Source organism: Podarcis filfolensis (genome assembly GCF_964270895.1).
Source record: "Podarcis filfolensis genome assembly, chromosome: 18".
NCBI classification, from domain to species: Eukaryota; Metazoa; Chordata; class Lepidosauria; order Squamata; family Lacertidae; genus Podarcis; species Podarcis filfolensis.
The window spans coordinates 1,757,892-1,782,571 of NC_139622.1; the positions used below are offsets into that span (position 1 = coordinate 1,757,892).

Below are 24,680 nucleotides of genomic sequence, written 5' to 3' on the forward strand. Positions count from 1 at the left end.
TTTAACACAAAGGCAATTCACATAATCCGGCAGCCCCAAAAGCAAACATTATATAAGATGAAATGTGGACTGTAAGAAAAAGAAAATAAAAGAGCCCAATACATTTTTGGGGAAAGGAGGCAGCAAAATCTACAGCAGAGACAGGAAGGTTAAGTCCTTACAAATCTAGGGATGTCGGATGCCTCGCTCCTTAGGAAAGGGATCGAAAATAAAACTGCCAATATCGTAATTCCGTTAATACAAATCTGTGGCGCTGCTGCATTTGGAATGCTGTGTCTTCAGTTCTGGCATTTGCTCCTCAAAAAAGAGATTGCAGAGCTGGAAAAGGTTCAGAAAAGGGCGGCCAGAATGATGTGGGGGGGGGACTCCCCAGTGGGAAGATGGGGCAACACGGGGGCCTTTTCAGTTTGGAAAAGAGGTGAGGAAGGTGGGGCAGAAAGAGGCAGGTAAAATCATTCAGGACATCATGAAGGTGAATAAAGAGGCATTTCTCTCCCTTTCTTACCCTCCTAGCACCCAGTGGGGTCATGCAGTGAAGTTTCAGGGCGAAATGACTTCTTCACTCAGTGCACAGACAGACGGTAGAATTCTCTTCCACAAGATATACGGCCACCAGTCTGGATGGCTTTGAAAGGGGCTTAGAGGAATTCTTGGAGGAGAAAGCTAGTGATGGACATGTAGTACCTCTAGTGCCAGGCTGCGGGCGGCGCTGTGGTCTAAACCACTGAACCTCTTAGGCTTGCTGATCGGAAGGTGGGCGGTTTGAATCCCTGTGATGGGGTGAGCGCCCCTTGCTCTGCCCCAGCTCCTGCCAACATAGCAGTTTAAAAGCACTCCAGTGCAAGTAGATAAATAGGTACCACTGCGGTGGGAAGGTAAACGGCGTTTCTGTGCTCTCTGGCACTCGTCATGGTCCTCTGTGCACCAGAAGCGGTTTAGTCCTGCTGGCCACATGTCCCAGAATGCTGTCTGTAGACAAATGGCAGCTCCCTTGGCCGGAAGCGAGATGAGCACCGCAACCCCATAGTCGCCTTTGACAGGACTTAACTGTCCAGGAGTCTTTTACCTTTTTGCCAGTGTGGTGTAGTGGTTAGGAGTGGTGGACTCATAATCTGGGGAACCGGGTTCGCTTCCCCGCTCCTCCACCTGCAGCTGCTGGGTGACCTTGGGCCAGTCACACTTCTCTGAAGTCTCTCAGCCCCACTCACCTCACAGAGTGTTTGTTGTGGGGGAGGAAGGGAAAGGAGAATGTGAGCCGCTTTGAGACTCCTTTGGGTAGTGATAAAGTGGGATATCAAATCCAAACTCCTCTTCTTCTTACCTCTAGAGGCCACATACATCTCTGAAGACCAGTGGATGGAGACCATGAGTGGGAGGGGGCTGGGGGTGGGAGAAGGGGATCAGCAGCTACTGGCCATAATGACTGAGCTCTGCCTCTGCAGTCAGAAGCAGCAACGCTTCTGAATCTGTGTGGCTGGAAACTGCAGGAGGGGAGAGTGTTGCTCTCATGCTTCGGTCCTGCATGAGGACTCTGGCTGGCCCCTGTGAGAACAGGCTGCTGGACCAGATGGGCCATTGCCCTAACCCAACAGGCTCTTGTGTTTCTGTGTCCTTACTTGACACTCATGCTTTGCTTATGAGTTTCTCAAAGGCTACTGGCAGAAATGAGGTGCTGCCCTAGACAGGCTCCTCTTATCTCCCTAGGTAGGGTTACTAGACCTCCAGGGATGGACAGAAGTCTCCGGGTTGACAGGCCCACTCCTAGTGGCAGGTGCAGGGCCTGAATTTCCAGGTGGATGAGAATGCTTTTTTTAAAAGGTATCAAGAAGACTGTGCATGATGCTGCAGATTATTGCATAGACCCTCGGGGTGTCCCCTCCCCCTCCCCGCTCCTCTCCTCTCCCAATTAACCTCCGTCTCCAAGGCTTAGTGGTTGGAGGGCACGCAGAGGAAGAAAAAAATAACTGGGCTGGGCTCAAAAGGAAGAGACCATTATGGGTGTACATTCATTCGTTATGGGTGTGACATCACCAGACTCGGGTTTGGGCCCTGAAAGCTCAGATTCTGGTATGCTTCTGAAATGGAAACGCTATTCTTAGGTCCTTTTAGAAGGCACACGTCACACTTTCCCACTCCCATGGGATGGAAGTCCTCTTCCAAGATGCTGTCTGTTGTGACTCGGGTGTGCATTGTCTAAAACTAAAGGTCTCCTTCAGAACATTGTTTTATTTATGCCATGGTGACCTAAACAATGACTAAATCATTTGACAATCATCGGACGATGACGATTCCTGGCAAATCTCCTTAAGGTCAGTGCGGGACCAAATCTTTGAACACCTTGCCTGCCTGCCTGCCTGCCAAACGTGTCTTGCCCCTTGAATATCGCTTTGGGAGATGCCAAACCTCAGTGGCACAGCATGTGTTTTGCACACAGAAGGTCCCCTGTTCAACCCCCCCATCTCCAAACGGGGAATGTCCCCCCCTGAATCCTTGGAGAGTCGCTGCCGGTGAGTGCAGACGAGACTGAGCAAGACAGACCAATGGTCTGACTCAGTATCAGGCAGGATCTAATGTTCCTATGTTTGCTCCGGGGCTCTCACAGGGAGAAGCGAGTGGCAAAGGATAACCCCTGTCATTTTGCAGTCCAAACATTGCACATCATCCTCTGTGGCAGGCATGGAGGGGATGTTTCCTTTCTCCCCCCCCCCCAATTCTCCCGTCAGTCGAGCACCTTTCTGCGCCACTCAATTGGCACGCACGAAAGGGTAGGAACAGGGTAATTGCTTTGAGGAGAGGCTGAGAGCTTATTTCCATACGCCTGTCTCATTTGCTTCCCTGCTGCTTCTCAAAACATTACCTCTCTGCGGGCTGTTTGAGCGCATCTAATGCAGTGGTGGGGACAACAGCAATTAGGACAAAAGGAGAAGAGTGCATCGTCGTTGCAGGAGGGGGAGAGGGGGGGAGCCCTCTAGGGAGAAGGAGAAGGAGCAACCCTGTTGCTGGAATCTGCAAAAACCGCTCATCCCAGCAGGGGAGAAATTATTCATCTATAAAGCCAAACTGGCTGCACTCAAGGACATGAGAAGAGCCGTGCTGGATCAGGCCCATTGGGTGGCAGCATTCCGTTCTCACAGTGACCAATGCGCAAGCGGGAGCTGAGCACAACCGCCACTGTCCTCAGTAACTGTGGGGAGATCCTGCCCAATGCCATTTTTGCCACAAGCGTGGCTGTAGGGCAAACCACTCGCCACCAACATCAGAACACAGGAAGGGCGCATCTAGCCCAGCATCCTGTCCTTGCAGTGGCCGACTAGATGGCTTTGGGAAGCCCGCAAGCAGGACCCGGGTGCAAGAGCACTTGGCGACGGCCCTGTCTGCCATGAATTTATCCAGTTCTTTTTCAAAGGCACCGAAGATCATGGCCACCGCTGCCTCCTGTGGGAGTGAGTTCCATAGATTAACGGTGCTGCGTGAAGAAGTTCTTCCTGTTGTCTGTCCTGACTCTTCCTTCCTTCTGCTTCGTTGGATGTCCAGGGGTTCTTGTGTTATGAGAGACACAGAACTGCCCTGAGACCTGAGGGTATAGGGCACTATATAAATTCAGTAAATAATAAATAGAAACGTTTATTTATCCACTTTTCCCATGCCATGCCTAATTTTATAAACTTACACTTATAGAAGTGTAGAGTTGGAAGGGGCCTGAGGGTCATCTAGTCCAACCCCCTGGAATGCAGGAATCCCTGCCCCCCTCTGCTTAAAAGCCTCCAGTGAAGGAGCATCCACCGTGAGGGAGGGATCTGTTCCACTGCCAAGTGGCTCTTCCTGGTGTTTAGTCAGAAATTCCTTTCTTGTGATTTGAATCTGTTGGTTCGAGACCAGCCCTCCGGAGCTGCGGAAAACAAGCTTGAGGTGTGTGTAGAAACCAGCCTATGGTACAAAAGCAAGATTTACATTTGTTCCTCCACCCGCTTTTTGCACCTGGACCTTTCCTCGCACCAGAGGTTGCCCCTTGGGTTGAAGAGGGGATTGCACTGATTGGCCAATGCCTGTGAAGTGGCCTCTGTTGCCACCTCCCACGTCAGCAGCATTTTGGAAACATTTGCAAACTTTGTTTTGGTGAGGAGGTTACTAGACCAAAGAAAGGTTGGGAACCTTTGGTCTAAGAAGCCAGGTGGTCTGTGCCATCCATGTTTCCTTCTCCGTAGGCCCCTGGAGAGAGTGAATACTCAGATCCCTTTGACGCCCACCGGGAGCCAAAAGAGGAGGAGGAGGAGGAGGCTGAGTCTGAGAACAACGGCTACATGGAACCTTACGATGCTCAGAAGGTGGTTGTTGGTGAGTCATTTGAGCTGCAGTGCTGGGCCCCCTTTCCTGAGAGGAAGCCCCATTGGAAGTCACTCCCAGGGTTGCCAGAGCTTCAGGGCTGACCTGATGTCTCCAGGTTTGCAGAGGGAGGGTTTAATTTCCAGGTGGACAAGAGCACCTTTAAGACGATGGTGATGTGCATGGTGATCGTGCAAGGAGCTTGCAAGCTTCAGCCCAGCAGAAGCCGGCTGCAGACTATCTGGGGCACCTGCCGCCCTCCGCCCTCCCCCTTCCCCTCCATCTCAAGGGCTTCGTGGTGGGAGGGAGTGCAGAGGAAGAAAAAGAACTGGAGGAGAAGTGTCATTGACTAGTTGGACTCAGAGGAGTAGTGGGAGAAACCAGCTGGGGAACCCCCAGAGCCCAGGGATTGGTGGTGGGATGATGCTGAGTGGTCAGAGGGAGAAAACCCCAGGAGGTGTCAGAAACTGAAGAGGTAACGGAGCTCAGTCAGCAGAGAGAGTCTTTGGCAGAGAGAGGCCAAGTAGCAGAGGTGAGTCTGGCTGTTGCACAGTCTGCATTCTGCTGGGACAAGCTCCTCTCCCCACCGACTCCCAGAACCAGGAGAGACATAAACAGGGGGGAGCAGTGGCAGGCTGCAGGAGGGGGCCACTTTCAATAGCTTGGGGAAAGCCCTGGAGAGAAGGGGACTTAGGCAGCTGTGGGGGAGTGGGGGCTGTCAGTCTCTGCAACTGCTTCATGGGGGCAAGACCTGCTGGGGATTAGGTGTTGACACTCCTGCGCGGATCCTGCTAATAAAGAGTTAACTCCAGCTTGCACAATGTGATTTCCTGCTGGCCTGCTCCTGACAAGAAGGTTATGAGAGTGCACACTTACCTGGCGTGGGGCTTTCCTCACGTGGAATCTCAGGGTCTGGGAGATGGCTCTGAATTAGACTCTCTGGGGAAAGTGTGCGGGGTGGGGGGTGTCTGCCCTCCTCCTCTCTCCTAATTAACCTCTCTCCAGGGCAGAAGAAGGACAGAGGAAGCGTCACCAGGGACTGCCCCATTACACCACCCCAGGCCGTCCCTACGCCTCAAGTTAGGTTCCAGGCTGCTCCTGACCTGCTAGCCCTGGTGTCAGGAGCTGGAGGCAGGCCTGGGTCAGCAATAAAACAACAGTTAACTCTTCATTCAAAGAAACAAAACAGTTCAGTAGGGCTGCCATGTGTCCAGACTTTACTGAGATTTCAAAAACCATGGTTTTTTGTGTGTTTTTGTAAAAAAACAAAAACAACCCTTCAACAACTTTTGGGGTACCCTGGTTTTAACTTTTTGAAATATGGCAACCCTAAGTTCAGTCCCAGTAGGTCTTGCCCCAATGAAGTGAGGACTGAAGGTCCCCATCTCCCTACTACTCTTTTAAGTTTCCTCCTTCCCCAGCAGCCTAAGGCTCCGTCATCTTGTCTCTCATTGCTCTGCCTTCTTCATATGTCTTCATGCTCTGGGAGATGAGGGGGAGGCGAGCTGGATACAGCAGAAGACCCCCTGGCTTCTGCAGCAGCCGGACTCATCTCTGCCTCCTGGCCTCTCCTGCTTCAGCTTCTGCCTCTGATTCTGGACTGCTCTCTGCCACCGATTCTCCCCACTCACTAAGCCTTGTTGGCTCTTCAGCTTCCGCCACCTGCTCTTCCCAGTCTTCTCCCTCTGCCCACTCACTGTTGTCCCACCGCCACTGCCCGGGCTCTGAGCCTTCTTCCCTTGGGGTGTCCCCAGCTGGTTCCTCCCACCATTCTTCTGCATCCAGGCCATCCATGACGCCTAGTTGTTCCTGAGCAGACATGCAGAGGGTTAATGTGAGAGGGAGAAGACCACCAGGTACTTGGTTTGGGAAACATGAGGCTGGGACAGGATCTGCCTTAAGCAGGTTGACGTGCTTGCTGCTCTTGTGTAGGAGTGGGGGATGTGACCTTCATTGGCCACCTGGCCAATGCAAGTTCCTAGTCCTCATTGGCACAGAAAGATCCTTGAAATAGTGAGGGGGTTACAGAGACAGAAAGCTCAGGAGCAAGAGGAATATCATCATCATCATCATCATCATCTTATTTGAAAAGGGAATTTTAAAAGCTGGCAACTTCTTGCAGAAGAGTCCATCCACCTTGTGAGGATGGACATGGCTGGCGGGGGAGCTGAGAATAGGTGGATAGGGGAGAAATACCCCTCCCTCGAATTACATTATTAGCTTGTTTAGCTGGGATCAAAAAGAAATGTAGCTGCGTGGAATAGTTTTAGGGCTTGTGCACCCTGACCAAAAATCAATGGACCCATGTTGGTCATGTGCATTCATTTCAGTGGGTCTACTCTGAGGATGATGCAGTTGGGAAAATAGAATTGTAGATTTGGAAGGGACCATGAGGGTCATCTAGTCCAACCCCTGAAGCAATGCAGGAATCTTTTGTCCGGTCTTGCTATTATTGGGTTGTAGGCAGTGAAGTTCAACTCAGAGTAAACCCATTGAAGTGAATAGACCCACATTAGTCATGTTCAACCATGCAGCTCAATGGATCTACTCTGAGCAGGACCTGCCGACTGCCATTTTATTGTGGTTGTTTCCATTCTCGTTGAATCCTGTGTGTCTCGGCTTCCAGATTTCCAGCGGAAAAGCGACCGGGATGAGCAAAGGGTGAAGAAATCCCGGATTGGGCTGCAGCTGTACGACACCCCCTATGAGGAGAAGGAGCCAGAGTCTGACCCGGAGGGCAGGCCCACCAGCAAGCCCCGAGAGAGCCGGCTGCCCCAGGACGACGAGAGGCCGGCCGACGAGTATGACCAGCCATGGGAGTGGAAGAAGAACCACATATCTCGGGCCTTCGCAGGTGAGAGCACACCCTCCAACTGGGGAAATAGGGGCATCCCCCCCAACTAGCCCTCCTTGACCCCCCCCATTTTTCGTCTCCCTCCTCCGCAGAGCATTTCCTACCAGAAGAATGGCGAGAGCCATTTCACCAACGGGACACAGCGCACACACACCCTCCGCCGTCCTGAGGCGGTGCTTCATCCCAATTTAATTTTTATTCTTTGCAGATTTACAAAAAACAAAATGCACACCAATAAATACATTTTAGAAAGAGGCAACATTAGACGCTTTATTATGGTTTTATATATGTTGGAGGTTGCTCAGAGTGGCTGGGGCACAGGTGGGTGGAGTACAAATAATAAAATTACTATCACAGACATACCTCTTGTTACATTCGGTTCAGGTTATGTTCTTTTGGGATACATCACGCGGTGACCCAGAAGTAGCGGAATGGGTTACTTCTGGGTTTCGTCGCTCACGCATGCGCAGACGCTCAAAATGGCGTCACGCACATGCGCAGAAGTGACGAATCACGACCCGTGCACGCACAGACGCAGGTTGCATTCTGCTCATGGTGAGAAGGGGGCTCTGGAACGGATCCCGTTTGCATCCAGAGGGACCACTGTATTATTAAAAAATCAAGCTTCCTTGCACTCCGTTCTGCTCCCCCTTTACTCCTCCTCACCACTCTCCAGCAGCCCCTACGAGCTGCCCAAAGGCAGAAGCTGGTCATGGAACCATGGAGGGGGGAGCGTGGAGAGGCAACAGGATGCTTCTTCACAGTCGCCCCCACCCCCCCCGTCACTTGGGATAAGCGCTGGCTCATCCTCCTCCCCAAACAGCAGCAGGAAATAGGGACATTCTGGGATCAAATCAGAAGCCAGGGTGGCTTTTGTAATTCTGGGTCTGTCCCTGGAAAATCAGGACCGTTGGAGAGCCCGACTCACGAGTATTGCTGAGCAGACCCAATCCCCCTCCAGCAGGTTTCCCTAAGAGAAGGGGAGCCAGACGGGTGGAAGCAGGGCTGGATTTACATACAAGCTAAACAAGCTATATCTTAGGGCCCCACTCTTTTGGGGGCCCAAAAAAATTTAAAGGGGAAAGAAACTGGAAGTACATTTCCAAAATATAAGATAAAAAACAAATAAAATAAAACGTACATGCAGCAACAGTGTTTTGTGTTGTGTAGGTTCTTATGATGCTAGTCATGGGCCCCGCCTGCTCCCTCAAACATCCCTGGTTTGCTCCTTTCTATATATAGGGTGCCTACATTCTGCATGGACTGGTTGCAGGGCAACAGGTGCAAATGGCTTGAGATACCTATCATCAGGTCCATCAATCACCATATAGCATCCATTCAACACAAAAAAACAGCGACAATTTGTTGTTGACAAAGGACTGCTGGACATATCAAGGGCCCCCATTACCTTCAGGAGCTGAGGGCCTCATCAAACCTAAATCTGGCCCTTGGTGGAAGAGATGTAAATGTGGCCTCTCTATATGCAGAATTCAACTTCCTGAGAATTCCATTTCTCTTCTCTTTTTAAAGGCAAATTCCTAGCCATTATTCTAGATTCAGGTAGGTAGCCGCGTTGGTCTGAGGCAGTCAAAGTAAATAAAAAAATTGTCCAGTAGCACCTTAGAGACCAACTAAGTTTGTTCTGGGTATAAGCTTTCGTGTGCATGCACACTTCCTTAGTTGGTCTCTGGTGCTACTGGACAATTTTTTAAATTTACTCCTACTCATTATGATTAATAGCGGTTGCCTCCCCAGCTAAGTCCTCCTCAGAGTAGACTCTGACTCCAGGTTTTTGGAGCTCCTCAGCCAATTTTCCCTGTCTTCTGGAAGCATCCCTGAGCCAGGAGATAGAGCCAAACTTTTCTGTTTAATCTTCTCTGCGTTTCAGCGCCATTCCTTGAAATTCTTCCTCGATCTTTGTCTTCCTTGCTCTTTTATTTTTGCCACCAGCTTCTCCCAACTCCCAAGCCTCCCATTCCTAGGTCTTCTTTCAGGGACAGAAATTTTGGGAGAAAAGGGGAAAATGTGCTTTTTGTAAAGCACGCTTTACAAATCAAATGTCACTTTGTTCCTTTTGGAACATAAAATGCATTGTGTATAACTGGGCTTAGCTTTTAAATTATCACATTTGGCATATAAAAATACAGATTAGTCAGTCAGTTATTACAAATGTAAATTGCACTCTAAGAGTTTTAAAACTTTTGTTATGAATGGAGCTCCAAATTGCTGAACTGTAAGGAACTTCTTTGGCTTTTGTTTTGTTTTGCCAGCTTACGAGGAACAGGTTAAAAAAAAAATGAAAATAAGATACTCCATCAATATTATAGCTTTAAAAAGAACATTATTATATATTTTAAAAATATTATGTATCCTCCAGTCCTCTGCAGTGTCAAGCAGAAATAAAGCACTTATTTCATTAAAAAGAGCTGAGGAAACAGTGGGGGGCAAGACTCAGAGAATGGCTGTTGTGAAGGGAGGGGGCTGAGGGGGCAATTGCCTGTCTCCCCTTGTCTGTCCGTCATTAGATCTTTTCTTTTTTGTCATGTCTGTTTTGTCTCTTTCCTCCCTTCCTCTTTCTCATCTCAACACTCTTCTCTCCCTCCTCACCATGTTTTTCTGCTCCTCATCCCTCTCCTCCTGCTTTCTTTTCTCCCCTCCTGTCTCCATGAATTCCTCTGCTCCATCTTTCCCCCTGTTATCATGTTCTTCTATTTCTTCTCATCTTTCCTTGCCCTCTCTCCTCTTCCCCCTTATGCTCCTCTCCCCATAATTTCTTCCCTCTCCTCCTTTCCTTCTTGCTTTCCTTTCCTCTTCTCCCTTCCCCTGGTCTTCTCTTCTCTCCTTCCCCTTCTCTGTTGCCATGCTCCTCCTCCTCCTCTTCTCTGTCTGCTCACTTGCACTCCTCCCTTTTTATCCCCTTCCTTTCCTTCTCTCTTCCCATAATCTCTCCTCCCTTCGCCTGGCCTTCCTCCCGACCACCTCCCTTCTCTCTCTCTCTCTCCTCTCCTCCATGATGCCCTCTCCCATTGCAGTAGACATTAAGGAGAATAAAGTCTTGCCCTGGCCACCTCCGGTAGGACAACTCACGGGCACAGAGGAATCCCTAGATCCAGAAGGTGACGTCTTTTTATAACCTCTTACCCACCTCAGCCTCTCTCCCCTGGGTTGGAAACATCTTTCCCCCTGCCCTCTCTCTACCCAGGCACACCTCTCTTGCCTTCTCTGGCTGGCGCTGTGTTTATTTTTGACTCCAGCTTAGAGTGGCACTGGGGTTGCTGTCTGTTACATAGACAGAAGATGCCACAGGACAGGCAAATGTTCAACGGGTGCAGCTTCCCCAGCAGACAAGCTGCACCTGCTGAATTTCTGCCTTCCACTCAGGTATGAAAAGGCATGGAGCCTTCACCTGTGAAAAGGGTGTTGGCAACAAGGACACGGCGCCCCTGGCTGCCTTCTCACAAGGGGACCGAAAAGTCTGCATGAGATTTGGCCCCCTGAAAACTCCAGCATTTGCTTCTCTGGGTCCCTCCAGTGCGTTTATTGCACATTCATGATGATTTGTGCTCCTGATGTCCCCCCCACTTCCAGCCCTCTTTGCGCCTGCAAAGTTTTGGGGCTCCAGTCAGTGCGTCCTGCTGAAATCCCATAACTTTTCACACTACAAATCCTCTGCTTTCTCTCTCTTTTTTTGCCCCACTTTTGTTGCACTGGGGAAGCATCATAGAACAACAACTGACGCAGAATAAACCCGTCACTCCTGCAGTATTTCTGGCTTATTTATTTTATATGATTGCATTTCTGACCCACTTTCTTTCCCCCAAAGGAGCTCAAAGTGCAGCACGTGGTTCTCTTTCTCATTTAATCCTCACAGCAACCCTGTGAGGTAGGTTAGGCAGAGAGACAGTGATTGGTCCCCAATGAGCTTAATGGCTGAGGGGGGATTTGAACCCTGGTCTCTCCCAGGTCCTAGTCTGACATTCTAACCACTAGGCCACACTGGCTCCTATGAGACGAGAACATACCACAGAATACACCTGTCCTCAAACACACCAGCCTGGAGGTACCCTTAAAGGCCCTAGTCCCTATGGTTCCAGAGGGCCAATGAATGCCCCCCTCCTCACTTTTCTGCATTCTGTGTCTGTTTCCTTGTCTCCAGGGTCTTCCCTCTTGTTCTTCCTCTTCTGATTCGTCTCTCTTCCATCCCTCTTCCCTGCTGTTCCTGCACTTGCCACATTCATGACAGCTGGTTTGCACATGGATGCGTGGCGTGTCCCATGTGCTACTGGCCCCCCACCTGCATTTTCCACATCCTGTCACAAGCCCACCTCAAGATTAACCTTGTGAAGAAGGTCAGGCCCTGCATTAATTCAAAAAATATGACCGAAGGATTAAAAACAGTGATAAATTAGGGTTATTCTTCTTCTATTATAATTTTTATTCCGCCTTTTCCTCAGACTGGGACTCAAGGCAGCTGACACAAAATGACGCAGATAAAATGGAATTGGCACCATTCCAGGTGCCCACAATCCCTGCTCTGCATTTGTAAGAGCTCCATCATTGCGGGTGACAGGGCCTGCCCTTTGGAACTCCCTGCCGATTGAGATCAGGCAGGTGCCTTCTAAAAACAAGCATGCCTTCCCAGACGCTTAGAAAGTTGACATGATTTTAATCTGTTTTAGTGCTTTTTAACTTTTGTACACTTCAAAGCAGGGTTGTAAAATTTCCTCGATCTTATCGTTTTCTTTTGCGAACTTCAGTGTGTTTTGTTTTTACAATCAAGTGGTTATCAGTGCTGTGAAAAAATGAATAATACTGTAAATGCAAACAGCTAAATACATTTAAGAGATCGTCATTGAAAAGTAATTCAACTGGAATAGAATTAGAGCAATATAAAAGTCCTCAGATCAGTTAAAATACAGAAAATGAAAACAGTGCCGCGCTATTCAAAGGCCTTTTCTGAACAAATACTGCATTGGGAGGCCTGAAAGGTGAGAGCCAGTGTGGTGTAGTGGTTAAGAGCGGTAGTCTCGTAATCTGGTGAACCGCGTTTGCTTCCCTGCTCCTCCACCTGCAGCTGCTGGGTGACCTTGGGCCAGTCACACTTCTCTGAAGTCTCTCAGCCCCACTCACCGCACAGAGTGTTTGTTGTGGGGGAGGAAGGGAAAGGAGATTGTGAGCCGCTTTGAGACTCCTTCAGGTAGTGATAAAGCGGGATATCAAATCCAGACTCTTCTTCTTCTTCTTCTGAAAGGCTTCAGAGCCCAATGAGAGGATTACAGCCTAAAGGTAAAGGTAAAGGTACCCCTGCCCGTACGGGCCAGTCGTGTCCAACTCTAGGGTTGTGCGCCCATCTCGCTCAAGAGGCCGGGAGCCAGCACTGTCCGGAGACACTTCTGGGTCACGTGGCCAGCGTGACGAAGCTGCTCTGGCGAGCCAGCACCAGCGCAGCACACGGAACGCTGTTTACCTTCCCGCTATAAAGCGGTACCTATTTATCTACTTGCACTTAAGGGTGCTTTCGAACTGCTAGGTGGGCAGGAGCTGGGACCGAACGACGGGAGCGCACCCCGTCGCGGGGATTCGAACCACCGACCATGTGATCGGCAAGTCCTAGGCGCTGAGGTTTTACCCACAGCGCCACCCGTGTCCCTAGATTACAGCCTAGATGGCTGTAAAAAAGGAACAGACAAATTCTTTGTGCCTCCACTGAAACCCACAGGAGGGGAGAGTGTCATTGTGAAGCTGGACTAGATGGGCCCTTGGCTTTATCCAGCAGCCTCTTCTGATGTTAAGTTGGCATGCTTTAGACCGTGAACTGTCGTTAGGAAATCATTCACACGAAAGAATCATGGATAGCACAGGTATCCTGGCATTGGTAAGCTAACAAACACTCTGCAGTGTGATGAAAAGAAACCCTGTGTCTGTATTCAACCGCCACACCACACTTTCTCCATAACATTTGCTTAATTCCTATAGAGTCGGAAGAGACATGAGGGCTGTCTAGCCCAACCCCCTGCAACGGAGGAATCTTTTGCCCAAGGCAAAACCCACCACCCTGAGATCAAGAGTCTCATGCGCTGCTCCAGGCAATGCAATGCATGCAGTGCAATGCAAGTTGTGATACTGGACAACAATTCAATGCTTATGTTTTTGCTTTGTGAAAAATCAGTAAAACAAGTCTGAAGATTTACTTTATCTGTTTACCACCTGGGGGGGCATTTTAATTTTTTTTTAAAACCATCCATTGGGCAGCAGCTGAACCCCCCAATCTAACGGGTCCCTTCCACTCCCCACACAGTGCAGTTTGAGACCCCAGACTGGGAATGGACGTCCCTCGCCGCTGCCTCTTCCACGCACAAAGAACATTGGCGCCCACACCTGACGGGGAGCTCCAAGTTTGTCCGGTCGCAGAGCCCTGAGCACAGCCTTCCTGCTGCAGAGCGCATCGACCCCTCGCTGCCCTTGGAAAATCAGGCGTAAGTGATGGGAGGTGCCAGCAAGCCACGACACCCGCGTAAAAATGCATTTGTGGGCCAGCACCAATCTTCCTTCTTTGTGCAAGGAGAGTTACAGGTAGCAAAGGACTGTGGGAGATCTGTGGGGCCTTGGAGGGGGAGTGTCAGGTATAAGGAGAAGCAAGGGGGTTGGACTAGATGACCCTTGGGGACTTCATCCAACTCTCCACTTCTGGAGAAATGATTTTATGAGTCATTTATGCTACATAAGGGAGATTTTGGCTGTGTATACTGCTTATTTGTTTAATTTTTAGTTATTGCAATTATTTAAATAGTAACATATCAAAAACTCATCGGGATCCTTCCTGCATGATGGGGGGGGGTGTACAGGCAAACCCCCCCCCATTTAACTGGGGGTTATGTTCTGAGGCACATATATTTGAAACACCATTGGGGAAGCCTGCAAACACCCTCTTCCACCTCACCCCATTACGACCCTTTTGGTGACGTTTTTGGGTCACTTCCAGGTTCGGTGTGGTCTGCATGTGTGCAGGCATGCACGTATTAAATGCGCATAGATGGGGGATTGCCATACACACATACACATGTGGGTCTGCATGCAAGTAAGTGTAATACTGCTTTGCATAAAAGATAGAGTGATTTATAATCATTGTGCCTCATATTATGCAATGAAAACCATGCAGAAATGTTAAAACCAGAAATTAACAAACTGTGATGGATAGATGCATTCCTAAGTAGACCTGGTGGAACAGAAACGTTTTCAGCAGGTATTTAAAAGTTGAGATGGAAGATACCTGCTGAATCTCTAGTGGCAGTGAGTTCCAGAGGACTGAGTCAATGAGAATAAAGACTTGGTTTCTTGTGTTGTCAATTGAGCCTTGCCAATTGAACGGGAACGGCCAACAGTGCTCCTGCAGATGAACTCATGATCACAGAATCAGAGAACTGTAGAGTTGGAAGGGACCCCAATGACCATCTAGCCCAACCCCCAGCAATGCAGGAATATTTTGCCAACGTGGGGCTCAAACCCACAACCCTGAGATTAAGGGTCTCATGCTCTACTGATTGAGGTACCCTTGACCTAAGTTGTTCAGGTTGAAGGTAGTTTACTCAGCTGTGGGTGGTCCTGAGGTGGTCTTCATCTAACTCCTCCCCCCCCCCCCGGAAATCATCCCATGGGGGGTCAGCACTCTGGTTTCTTGGCTTCAAGGGGGGTCTGACTCCATGCAAACGCATGGAAAACACTTGGCTCCCTCCAAAAAATCCTGGAAACGGGGGTTTGTTAAAGGGGCTGGGAATTGCAGCTCCGGGGAGAGGTGAATTCCTGCTCCCAGGATCCCCCGCTCAACATCCAATGAAGCTGAACGTGGGCAGATTCAGGGCAAAGGAAAGTCCTTCACGCCATGGGGGCCCCCACCCTAGATCAAGGTTACCAGATGTTCCTGGGGACAGTCCCCGGATTTGCAAATCAGTCCCCTGACAAAATCCATCTATTTAGTAGGAAGTTGAAAAGTGTCCCCGGATTCATTGAGAAAAATCTGGTAACCTTAACCTAAATGGCTTCAAAAGAAGTTCGTGGAGAAGGGGTCTCTCCATGGCTGGAGGGGACAATGGCTCTGCTCTTCCTCCACAGGCAGAGGCAGCAATGGGGCTGCCAGGGAGGGAGAGTTGGGGGCATCTGGCTGGCCATGGGGAGAGCAGGAGGCTGGCCTGATCCAGGAGGGCTTGTTCCACCTTGTGCGTTAGAAGATTGTGTCAAACGGAATCCTCCTCGGAGCAGACCCATTGGAATTAATGGACCCAAGTATGTTATCCCAGCAGGATTACTGTCAGAGACAAGGCACAGAGCAGGATGCTTTGAATAATCAGAGTGCAAATCTACACATGTGCAGGGGATTATCCCATAGGCCTGGTGGTGGGAGGTCTTTGCTGCTGTTGTTCAGCAATGCAGTCGGACCAATGGACACCCCTGTGCCTGGCAAAGATTATGCAAAGCGATGCCCAGTGGCTTGATTTGCATAATTCATGCTGTTTCATTTGACCCAAGCCTGTTTGATAAAACGAGCTTTCCCAAAAGGAAAGTTCCCCAGCAAAATCAAGGCACTGATTGGCCTCTGCAAGAAGAATATCTGTCTTTGAGCAAGAGAATTACAGGCCAAAAGACTCTGTAGGGGGAGGATCTCTTTTGGAATTTCCTCAAGCAGCGCCCCGGCACATAGCTGCATACACCCTTATGGACTAGGAACTTTATTTTTAAATTTGTTTTTTAAGGAGTGGAATTCTCCAGGCTACACTTAATTCTGTGGCTTTTTGCCGTTCCAACAGAACAGTTTCAAAAGCAGTTTGGGATATTTCATTTGGGGCGGGGGGGGTGTCTGATGTTGCTCAACAAGAGTAAGGAAAAAATAAAATAATCACGCTGGGTTCAGTTAAATCTCTCAAGCTCTGCAAAACTAGCTTTGAAGATCAAGGTTGTGTGATGTGAAAGAAGTCCCTGTCTCCCTTCCGCACAATTTCCGTCAGCGTCTGAATGGGACATTATTATCCTCTGAGTGCTATTGACTAATCATAAAGAATTATCATCATTGCATTTCTTGTCATGTTTCTTAGATATTGTTGATGTTTTAATTTATTTTTGTCTGGGTAATTTTTCTTGTTAGCTGCTATTGACCAAATTATTGAAAATGTACTGCTCCAGTAAATTGTCCTCCTACAGCCATGGGGAAACGGAAGGTGGGGCTGAAACCTCCAATCACGCCCCCCATGTGCCTTAATTAGGGGCACAGAGGACCAGCGCATCTGGCTGTTAAACAGGAGGTTGGTGGTTTGATCCCCCCCCCGGGATGGTTGTGGGAGGGATTCCTGCATTGCAGGGGTTGGACTAGATGACCCTCTGTGTTCCCTCCAACTCTGCAATTCTATGGTTCTTTTAGGAGTCTCGTGTCTGTAACCTTCACTAGGAATTACCTGGACGCCCTTCTTTCATCTCTGGACGGTTGTCCAGAGAGTGACGCTTCTCTTGCAGTTTCACAGAGAGAGAGAGATGCTTGTAGAGCAGGGGTCAGCAAGCTTTTCCAGCAGGGGGCCGGTCCACTGTCCCTCAGACCATGTGGGGGGCCGGATTATATTTTGAAAAATAAAAAATGAATGAATTCCTATGCCCCACAAATAACCCAGAGATGCATTTTAAATAAAAGGACACATTCGTGTAAAAACACACTGATTCCTGGACCATCCATGGGCCGGATTTAGAAGGCGATTGGGCCGGATCCAGTCCCCGGGCCTTAGGTTGCCCACCCATGTTATAGAGTAAGAACACAATCACACTGTTTATTGTAGGAAGTGCCCAACTTGGATTGAAAAAGGATTCTAGTTCTAAGCCAACTGTTCCATAGAAGAACAAGGCAGTCAGGCTGCTGGTTGCTTTGTCCTCAGAGAAGAGAATCAAGGCGATCTCTCATCTTAGAATCATAGAGTTGGACGGGACCCTAAGGGTCATCCAGTCCAACCCCTGCAATGGCTTTTTCCAATCCTCATTTAAAGCTGCCCAAGGTGGTGCCCATCTGCCTCCTTCGGGGTGGAGGTCCATCATTAAACAATATGCTGCGTGAAGAAGGACTTTGCTGTCTCTGTCCTGAATCTTCCAACATCCCATCTCACTGCATGTCTGCAAGTTCTTGCATTAGGTGAGGGGGGAGAAGGTTTTCTCATACTGACACCTGAGAGAGACGCGTGAGGAGGAGGGAGCTGGAAAGAGGATGCAACTCGAGAGTATCAGTCCAAGCATTAAAGGACAGGGAGGTCAGCACAGAATCCAGCAGCCAGGTTGCTCTCCAGGGCAAGATGGTTGGAGCATCGAGTGCCAGACTGCACTGCTGGTCATTAGTTTCTAGGCAGGCCCAATTCAAAGTGCTGGTCTGGACCTTAGAAGCACCAAGGACCACCTCTCCTCATGTGAACCTACCCAGACCCAGTGGCAGACTTTGGGCTCTCAAGTTCCAGCGTTGTCCTGTGTGACACTAAAATGTGCCCCCCCTCACTCCCCATGCCCTATTCTACAGCATTGTTGCAGCAACCCCTGAGGTGCAGCACCCAGTGTGGCTGATCTAGTCGTGCTACTCTAAAACTGCCTCTGCTGGACCCTGGATCATCCTCTGGTCATCCTTTGTGTGCCTCCTCCATGAGAGGTCAAGAGGGTGGCAACACAAGAAGAGGGCCTTTTCTGCAGTGGCTCCCTGCTTGTGGGATGCTCTCCCCATGGAGGCTCGCCTGGGGCCTTCATTACCTATCTTTAGGTGCTAGGCAAAAACGTTCCTCTTCAGCCAGGCCTTGGGCTGATTAACAGCCCATATCTTTTTAAACCTGTTTGTGGGGGGAGAGGGAATGGTGGGGTGGGGTGGGGTGGGTTACGTATTTTGTGTTTTCATCTTGTATTTTTATGTTGTGAACTGCCCCGAGACAGTGGATAAAGGGTGGTATACAAGTTTAATAAAATAATAAATAATGAGGTGGATGCAGTCTTGGGGTGGTGGGGTGGTACCCCATTTCCCCAAACAGACCGTCTGCCGCTGGCTGGAGCCACTGACCTCCAAGGTCCCTCCCAATGGAGGAATCAGGGCTGCCCAAGATATTTTGGCGAGGATGCTCCCTGCGCCAGGGAAGACGGGGTGAATGAAGATCTCCATCAGGAACATGGGGGAATCAGGTCAACCTTACCTGATAGTTAAAGTGTGAATCAAAGGCCGTGGGAGTGGAGACCCCGGAGGGCAGCTATCACCTACCTAAAGATGAGAGGGGACCAACAGTGGCTCTTATCTGCCTGGAGACCACTGTGGGGGTGTTGCTGAGAAGGATCCAGCCCCCAATGGTCCCCCTGCAGCAGCAGCAAGCAATGCATCCGTTGGAGGCTGGCTCCGCTGCCCCTGGGAGTCCTGCCACCCAAGGCGGTTGCCTCACGTTGCCACATGGGTGAGCCGGCCCTGGAAAGGATGCTAAGAGAAGCAAAGGTAGAGGAAGGGGGGTCTGGGCAAAGGGATGAGGGTTTGCAAGCCGTGACCCTGCTGGGCTCCCCCCCCCAGGTGGTTTCACGGCACCATCAGCCGAGCCGACGCTGAATCCCTCCTGACCCTCTGCAAGGAAGGCAGCTACCTGGTCCGGAACAGCGAGACCAGCCGCAACGACTACTCTCTCTCACTCAGGTAAGCGGCATCTTCTTCCCTGTCTGCACTTTCCAAACCGGGATCTTAAGGAACATTCCAGGAGTTGGGCATGTTGACTTTTCCAGCTTTCAAATTCCAAAAATGAGGTTTGCAAAAAAAGTTGCAAGACAACTTTGGGATCTGAAATATATGCTGGTTAAATTGATCTAATTTAGCTTTGCTTGGTAAGAGGTATGTAAAATCACATCAAAATCCTTAAAGAATGACTGCCAAGTACTTGCAGGTACATTATATATTAATATTATTTTTCTTGTGATGATGATTTAGCATTTCCTGACATTTGCAGAAGGCACAGTGGAGATACTTTGGTTTTTCAAAAGCAGTTTATGCACTTTTTCATCAAACATAGACTTAACAAGCTAAATGTTGTCTGATTAAAAAAAAAGAAAGAAAGAAATATGAAAAATGGGAGTTTTGCCTCCTAAAATGGCAGGGTGTGCAAACAAAGCAACTAAAACTTCATGAACATTAAAAGCTGCGATAAACTAGAAACATACAAGCTATTGGTTTTACAAAAATTATAAGCCGTTTGATCTAAATAATAATAATAATAATAATAATAATAATAATAATAATAATAATAAATAAAAAATAAAAAATAAAAATAAAAATAAACCTTGAAGCAGTTTGCAAAAAGACTAAAGCAACGAATCTATTTTCTGCTGCCTGAGTGCTGGAAGAAAGGCCTACTCTCTGCTGCAAGGCCAATTTCCACCTGGCCTGGGGGGCCCAGACTCCCCCTGGACAGCTCAGAGGGGCCCCTGGGAGGCCACTGGGACGTGGCTGGAGCAGCGCTTGGGTGGGGCAACTGGCTAAAATGTTGTAAAATGTTTTAGACAGTTCTGATTTTGATTCCTCTGTTTCATTTTTCTTGGGCTCATGTTGGTTAAATGTTTACTTGGGGGTGGCAGTTACTTTAATATGGGTATAACTGCAAACTGTTGTTGTTGATGATGATGTTGGTTTTAATGATTTATTGGTTTGTTTGTTGCTTGTATAGGATATCTTGTTTTTTAATGTTTGATGTTTTGTTGTGTCTTATATGTTGTAAGCTGCGCAGAGTGGCTGGGGGAAGCCAGCCAGATGGGTGGGATAATTTTTTAAAAAAATTATTATTATTATTATTATTTGTAAAAGCAACCAAAATGTTGAAGAAATGAAAAGACACCAGACATTTAATCCCTGAAATTCATACACCAAAACCACAGGCGCTGTCTGCCCCAGAGGCGACACTTTTATGTCCGCCCCACTGGGCCAGTGATCTTGGGACAGGCAAGGTGAAGAGGGCAAAAAGGGGCTGCCCTGCTATTATGGGATGCTCCGGAGGCACCCAGCAGAGAGCGAGGGAGCCTTTTTCCTCCCCTCTCCCTGGCACCGGGATAAATATTTGATAGCCAGCCCTGCTGTTCAGAGAGCAAAGAACATCTGTCCCTCTGATCTGTGCATGAACACGATGAAGCACTCATTGCTTGGGGCCTCCATGTGTGAGCGCATGGGCTCGGCGTGCGCCAAGAGGGAGCGCACCAGCCTGGCTCTTCATGTGTGTGGCGTTGGTTGATTCTGAAGAGGCCACCCTTTCTCTTAAGATCCATGTTCTTTAAATGCTTTTTGATGCTTGCTTTTTAAATCTATGAGCCTGAGAGCCAGCGCAGTGCAGTGGTTAGAGGGAGGACCTGGGAGAGGCCAGGGTACAAATCTCCACTTGGCCACGACGCTGGCCAGGCAACTTTGGGGGCCAGTTGCTGTTTTCTCTCAAGGGTCGTTGTGGAGATTAAATGAGGCACCTGACCTTGAGCTCCTTGGAGGAAGAGGAAGGGATAAACAAATGCAAAAATAGTAAGTAAACAAGAAGGTTGAAATCTCGGCACATCCCTAAAGCTGGGCTTCATTTTGGACAGACCCAGGACCCTGCTCAGCCCTTCTGCCAGGCTTCCCACCCCCTTTCTCTGTCGTGATTATGCAGCGTCTTAATCCATCAGGATTTATCCCTTGCCTACAACGGAAGGGAAAGAGGAAAAGCAAAGTGACAGATGAGTTATAATCTGCGGCAGAAAGTCAGAGCTTGGCTTTCTAGGCTTCCCCGACCCCCTTCTCCTCCCGAGTCCTTTGGCGCTTTGATCACACCCAGCCATGTCAACTGCGCTGGACGCGGCCTTTCATCTCCTTCCCTGCTCTGTCAAACCCCTAACATTAAAACGGCCTCTCTCCCTCCAGCACCAATTCCCTCCCCACCTCATGATCTGTGGACGGCTTGCTGCAGAAATGTCATTCGCTGTGTTCCTGAAATTCAGACTCTTGCAGTCTGCTCTTTTCCACCAGCACCCTCTGCCTTCTGTTAGGGAACATTCACGTCCTCCAATTTTGTCTTTTGCGGCCCAAGACTTGAGACCTGGGGTCTCCTTTATGGGGAAGTCTGTTGAGCAGGTGCTTTTTATGTAAAGGAGTTCGGTCCTGACATCTTAGTAGGGCAGGATAAAATCCCAGCGAGCCTTTGCCTGTCAGTGCCCACCCTCCAATATTTCTCAGATGAAAATAGGGACAATCCTATTCTACACCAGGAAGCTTCTCCGGTGTTTCATCTCGCCACGCGCAGAGATGTCATATGCACACATACACCTTGAGCCAAGGGCAACCTCTCTGCTGAACCAACCTTGCAGGGAAAGGAAAAATGTGCGAGGGAAGGAATTGTGCTTCTACAGATAAATGGAATTAAATAAATTTTTAGTGGTAAGCTGATTTGAGTCCCTGTCAGGGAAAAAGTTAGGATAAGAATAGAATAGAATAGGAGAGTGCGAATGAGTAAAAATACTTTGGTCCGCAGTGTACGGCTGCCCAGTCTTGACCCTGTTACCTTGGAGTAAGCTCCATTGAATGCAGTGGGACTTACCTCTGATAGACAATTTATAATAAACGGATAAACACTCCACATGTTTCCCAATAAATGGTTGGTTGCTGAGGCATTTAAGAATTTAAAGTGGATTGGTGACATTTTCCTTCAGAATTATAGGAAAGGCCTTGTGTTCCAACTTCGCCATTTCTTTCATTTGGTGTAGATGCCTTATTTTCCTTGTAAACAGGACTCTTGTTTTTGCGCGCAGACACAGACACACCACTTTTAATTGTTCTCCAAGATGTGGAGGTGAGGAAAAAGGAAAAGCGGGACATTCTGGGATCAAATCAGAAACTCGGATGGCTCCTGTAGTTCCAGGACTGTCTCTGGAAAATCAGGACCCCTGGAGGGTATTTTCAGTTAGACATGGGGGGGGGAGTGGTCTAGCAAAGCAGCTTCCTATGGGAATGAAAGCAGGACTTAGCTTCCAAAGCCATGAGGACCAGCACCTCCTCCAACACCCCCTGTGAAATTAAACCCAAGATCCTCAGCTGCTGGGCGCTGTGAGCACAGACTGTGGGATGCAGACTCTGACTTCTCTCTCTCTCTCTCTCTCTCTCTCTCTGGCAGGAGCAGCCAAGGCTTCATGCACATGAAATTCACCCGGACGAAGGAGAACAAGTATGTCTTGGGCCAGAACAGCGCCCCCTTCGACAGCGTCCCCGAAGTCATCCATTTCTACACGGCTCAAGAGCTGCCCGTCAAAGGTGCTGAGCACCTCTCCTTGCTGTATCCAGTTGCCGTTCAGACTCTGTGAAAAGGACTCTGGCCGCTGGCTGCTGTGGGAGCAAAGGGGCTGCTCTTTTATTCTTTATTTTTCATTTGATCCAAAGAGAATTGGCATGTTGAATGTCTGGAGTGCAGAACATCGGGAGGAGAGGCACCCCTTCGAGTCCTCCTGCTCCTAAGTAAGAACAATGGACAGTCTACCGCCTGGCCGCCTGCCCTCGCTCCACAACCGTCTCCAGCAGTGGGGAAGGGTGTCCCAGGGTGACCTGCCCTTCCCCACACTCCCCTGACACCTCTGGACTTGCTTATCTCTGTCTCAATTTGTTGGGTTCTGAGCCTTCGCCAGGAGACCCCGTTTTGAGGCTGCCCCCAGAGCCTGCTCTCCGTTTTGTTTCCCATTTCAGCCTCACAGCAAAGTCCACCCTGCTGATCCTGCCTTCATGGGGAGGGGAGAATGAGCCTTCTGAGATCTCAGAATGTATCTTGCTTTCCAGAGGCTCCCCGCTGTAGACTCACACAATTGTAGAGTTGGACCCCTGCAACACAGGAATCGCAGCTCATGTTTTTCTGAATTACTCAAAGCAGCCAGAATTGGCAGGGGGGGGGCGTTCCTGCACCCAGGGCTTGTTATTTGCCTCCACCCGGCAGCAGGCTCAGACTCCAATATTTCCAATTTGCAATATTTCCAATTTGTACGATTGTCCCACCCAAAAAGCAATATTTCCAATTTGTACGATTGTCCCACCCAAAAAGCAATGCCCTCTTATCCTGTAACGTTTAGTGTGGCCAGTTGTTGTTGGCACTACCAGTGCATCACATGGATTGATTGATTTGGGAAGGACATCAGAAGCTGTCTCATTTAGCCCCCAGCAAGGCAGGAAATGGGTGGCTGCAGCAGCCCTGGCAGGTCGGCCTCTGCTTCAAAACCTTTTTGAGAAGGAGCCTCTTTCTGTCCTGTTGGTTCAGGATCTCCCTCAAGGACCAGAGTCGCTCCATCCTCTCTGCAACAAGCTCTTTCAGCAAAAGCAAAACACAGAGTCTGGTGGCACCTTAGGCGGCTGACAAATTTATCATGGCACAAAGCTTTCTCTTTGTCAGATGCATTAAGGGGAATCTTACTTGGCAGGCAGATCAAGGCGGAAATTCAATTCAATTCAATATAAGTTTATTGTTCTTGCCAAAGGCCATGACAAACCCACAGCAAGAGTACCAATAAAAGAATACGGATCATGCACCCATAATATAAGCCAGCACCCATAATTTAAGAGACAGGTTACCAGAGATACGAACAAACTCAAATCCAGCTTGTGTTCAAATTAAACCTCTGAATCACCATAATTTATGGCCTTTACATCTCCTTTTCCTGACCCAACCCCCCACAGTCTGTACATAGAGGGGTGCTCCCTGTGTTATGAGGCTAGTATTGTCACTCAAAAGAAACCAGACCATGTCTGCCTGGGTGTGTCCGCTTGCTTTTGTGAAGAAAGCTTTCAGAAAGTCATGAACATCATCAGACCTTTTATTGGCATCACATCCAAACATCCAAAACGAATCAATACAGAATTACCACTTCCCCAGTGGCACAAAACATTTGCTAAAAGAAAGGAGGCAGAGCAGTCTGTCGTCACATCTCCAGGTCTCCAGGGAGATCAGGCGTCTGCTGAGTATTTCAACAACAAAAAAACAAATAGAGATATTTAGCCACTAAATTTGGTGAGCTCCTGATCATTCCCCAGTAATAGAAAATGTATGACCTCCAACTCTGGTTTCCATTTGGGGATGCAGAGTTGATCTAGAAATTGCTGACGGAGATCAGCATATAGTTTACAATTGAGAACCATGTGTGTGGGGGTTTCCACCAGGTGGTCTTCACATGGGCAAGTTCTTTCTCCTTCCACCCTGCCTGAGAAACTTCCCCAAAGGAGGTTGGATGGATTTGAATTAAACCTGGCCAGCAAAAATGCCCTTCTTTCTTGAAAATGCCCTTTTTTCTTTCTCTGCAGAAAGTGATCTCTTGGGTCTCTATATAAGGGGCAGGCTAGCAGATGGGGAGTGATGCCTTCCACATGAGGCTGACTGCAAACACAGGGTCTGTCTGTTTATGGGACCTGTTGTAGCAGCCATCCCAGACTGCAGTGGTCATCATTTGGAAATTTTCAAGGAAGCTGGCAAGAGTTTGATCACATAAC

General features: G+C 48.9%; 1 protein-coding gene across 3 annotated transcripts in view; it reads left to right on the forward strand.

Moving 5' to 3' along the window:
- The window catches only part of SHD (Src homology 2 domain containing transforming protein D), a 33,250-nt gene extending 8,794 nt beyond the window's left edge, over positions 1-24,456 (forward strand). The window contains exons 3-8 of one of the 3 annotated variants that reach the window (XM_083594738.1): positions 4,206-4,335; positions 6,950-7,177; positions 10,210-10,293; positions 13,476-13,653; positions 18,732-18,851; positions 22,333-24,456. In XM_083594738.1, the coding sequence (XP_083450864.1) occupies positions 4,206-4,335; positions 6,950-7,177; positions 10,210-10,293; positions 13,476-13,653; positions 18,732-18,851; positions 22,333-22,519 (927 nt within the window). In that variant the 3' untranslated portion in view covers positions 22,520-24,456. The remainder of the gene's footprint in view (positions 1-4,205; positions 4,336-6,949; positions 7,178-10,209; positions 10,294-13,475; positions 13,654-18,731; positions 18,852-22,332) is intronic. The other 2 variants (XM_083594739.1, XM_083594740.1) reach the window with 2 other exon arrangements.
- Positions 24,457-24,680: the final 224 nt, after the last annotated feature.